This window comes from Cibotium barometz, chromosome 23 (assembly GCF_041138505.1).
Source record: "Cibotium barometz isolate CiBa-2024 chromosome 23, ASM4113850v1, whole genome shotgun sequence".
In the NCBI taxonomy this organism is placed as follows: domain Eukaryota; kingdom Viridiplantae; phylum Streptophyta; class Polypodiopsida; order Cyatheales; family Cibotiaceae; genus Cibotium; species Cibotium barometz.
This window is the reverse complement of record NC_141068.1, coordinates 7,708,421-7,711,664: the sequence shown is the minus strand read 5'-3', so window position 1 is coordinate 7,711,664 and position 3,244 is coordinate 7,708,421. Positions and strand designations below refer to the sequence as shown.

Here is a 3,244-nt window from a genome sequence, read left to right as displayed (position 1 = left end):
AGTGGTACCCACACTGACTGGTTCTGTGAGGTGGCGGCGGCGGTGCTTGCCCGCCGGTGAGAAATCGGAGTGTCCTGCCTTCAAACGGTCAAGAGTCTGTCTTGGTGTGGTGACGCAAGATGAGGGCAGGGCAGTTTGTTGATATGGTGAAGCACACGTGTGAGGGCGCTCCTCAAGCAAGGTGGTAGATATGGGAAGACTTCTCCAAGCGTGCGAGTGTATATATAGAGTTTTCTTCAGTCGTCCAACCAACACAGAGAGAGAGAGAGAGAGAATGCATTGTTTATAACGCACGCCACCTCTCATTTCCTTCCACGAAGACCTCTCCTCTCTCATCCTCATCATGTCATTCAAGGGACTTCAGGGTCAAGGCCCTCCTTATTTAGCTCAGTACAGCCCTCCATTATAATTGTTAGCATCATTAATATTATTGCCCCTTGCAATCTCCCACCACTACTCTGTCAACACGACTGCAAATCCACTGAATATGTATGTTTGTGTGTCAGAATGGTGAGAAATTTCGCCAAAATACTGGCCGCCTTTTGCAACCTATTTTCTTCTGAAAGGGTCGAAAAGCCCTTTGATGACCTCTGATGAAGGCGTCAAATTTCCCTAGACTGTACATACATGCCATTGCACCATGCTATTTTGCCACATCTCTCTCTCTCTCTCTCTCTCTCTCTCTCTCTCTCAGAGCGCCCCCCCCCCCACCTAATTAGACCTTAGTTATTGGAGCAATCAGGCTAAGCATTTAAGCGATTCTCAGCACTTAAATTCCTTTGTATGCTGATTGCCGATAAATCAACTCTTTCATCTGAAATTTGGAACAATTACAAGGATGGGAAGGCAGCCTTGTTGTGAAAAAGTGGGGCTTAAAAGAGGGCCTTGGGCAGTAGAAGAGGACCGAAAGCTTGTGAACTTCATTACTCGCTATGGCCACGGATGCTGGCGAGAGGTGCCTAAGCTTGCTGGTAAGCTAGCTTCATGTGATGCATATTTTTGTGGTTAATCAATATAATTAGCCACGTTGTGTAGTCGAAGTGGGCGCATCTTTATTAATTTTTAGATCTTGACAGGTTTGTTAAGATGTGGCAAGAGTTGCCGGCTGAGGTGGACCAATTATCTTCGGCCTGACTTGAAGCGTGGTCAGCTTTCTGATGCAGAAGAGAAGCTCATAATCGACCTACATGCTGCTATTGGTAACAGGTGATTAGCCACATCAACTTGCAAGATTAATCACATAGATCATCATTATAATTATTGATGAAAAGATAGATAACTCTTAGAATCACGTATCAAATGCAGTCATATTGTATCTTATGTTAGGGCAAATGAGTGTACGTGCTAGCTTAATTAGCGCACCATACTGTTACCACTCTAAAGTTCAGTTTAGTGTGAAGAGATTAACTATTGTCTCCAATTATGCGTGTTCCAATGAAGGGCAAATGCAAGGTTAGTTATTGTGTGTGTGTGTGTGTTGGGGGGGATTACAGGTGGTCGCGGATTGCAGCTCAGCTCCCTGGTCGAACTGATAACGAGATTAAGAACTACTGGAACACACGTATAAAGAAAAAACTGAAGCAGATGGGTATTGATCCCGTTACCCATAAGCCCGTGAGTGAGGTCGGTTCTGATCAACAACAACAGAAGAAAAAGACTAACAAGCTAATTGACACCATAAGTTCTTCAGCAGAGGCTCAAGACAGTACTAATACATCAACTACCATTATCAAAGCTCATGATAATTCTCATGATAGTAATGAAGGTTACTGCCCCAGTGGATCTGCCTTCAAAGCCACAAGTGGAGCAACTGGACTAAGCAAAAAGGAGAAAATGGAGCTAGAAAGTAGAGAAGCACACGCAAAACTGCAGAAAATGAGGGCAGCTCTCCATGCTTTTAATAACTCAAGATTTCTACCGGCTGCAAGTGAATTAAATCCCACTACTGCAATCACTTTGACTCACGAGACAGAGCATGAGGACTTAGATGACTCCTTGTTTATCAGTAATTATAATATACCAGCTGGGGTAATTAGAGACAGTGGCATTAACAATACTATGTCTGCAAAAAGGCCTTGTTTTGATGGGTCTCCATACTTTCCCTTTAGCCAAGTATTGGAATCAAGCCCCTCCTCGTCCATGCAAACGATACCCCAAGATTGTATGTTTGAGGACCTGAAAGAATTAGGCAACAATTATGCGGAGTTCAATTATGGTAATAAGCCTTTAAGTTCCTTTGCTAATTGTGGGGATGAACCTCAATTCAATAACTGGATTAGCACTGATGCATTCCCACAAGCGGTGGGTCACACAAGAACTGTGGAGTGGGCCTCCATGGCGGCAATGCCCTATCATTGTCACCCAGAGCCAGCAAGCGGCCAATGGAAAGCTGCAGAAGACTGCAAACTACTATCAATGGACAGCTGCAGTTCTTGCAGCATATTACAGGTGCCATCACTAGAAAGCTCCATCAGCTCATCATTGGCATTAGCACCTTCAAGTAGCTCGGATGCATCATCATGGATCAACTCTATAATGCAACAACTCTTAGAGGATGGTTCTATGCCATGTGGTTCTCTTGATTGCAGAACGACCGGCGTTGCCACCGCCTTTGCACCATCTGAGTTGCAACGGCTAGCCGCCTCGTTGCTTCATGAAATCTAGAGGCAAATTTCAAGCTATCATAATGGTCCATAGATACACACAAGGTTATTGTGTGATTCTTCAAAAGAGTAGTTTTTAGGCCTTGGGAGGCCTTGGGAGGGCGCCACTGAATGGCTTCAACATTTCCATTCCTACTTGTCCTATAATTGAATGTTGTGCATAACTTTTCTACTATTTGTCACCATTTTTGCTTGAGGAAGCAATTTGGAGACATCTTTTTGAACATAAATTGAGCAAAAGCTTTCGTGTCCTATCACTTTTGCATGTGGAAATCACTCTTGTCAATGTGTGGCTAGTGTTTGTAAATTGTATTTCATTAGAAAAGTCTCCATGTTTTCTTTCTTGTTACTTGTGCATTTGTCAATCAATATTATCAATGTGTGATGAGTATTCATGCTTTCTTTCTTGTTACCTATGTATGTGCCACAATGACTCTTATCAATCTGTCACGAGTGTACATCTTTGTATTATAAAAGTCTCTGTTTAATTCTCTTTCCTTTTCCATAGCTTTTGTTTTGAAAATTGGGCCATTTCCATAGCTTCACGCAAGAAGTGTTGCTTCCTTCAATGTCAAATGCTA

The 3,244-nt window shown here is 43.0% G+C and overlaps 1 protein-coding gene across 1 annotated transcript; it reads left to right on the top strand.

The window, feature by feature from the left end:
- The first annotated feature begins 275 nt into the window (after nt 1-275).
- Nucleotides 276-2,910, top strand: LOC147625579 (uncharacterized). The gene is made up of 3 exons (XM_086817801.1): nt 276-971; nt 1,077-1,206; nt 1,494-2,910. Exons 1-3 carry the CDS (start codon nt 839-841, stop codon nt 2,662-2,664), a joined length of 1,434 nt encoding a protein of 477 aa, XP_086673927.1. The 5' UTR covers nt 276-838; the 3' UTR covers nt 2,665-2,910.
- Nucleotides 2,911-3,244: the final 334 nt, after the last annotated feature.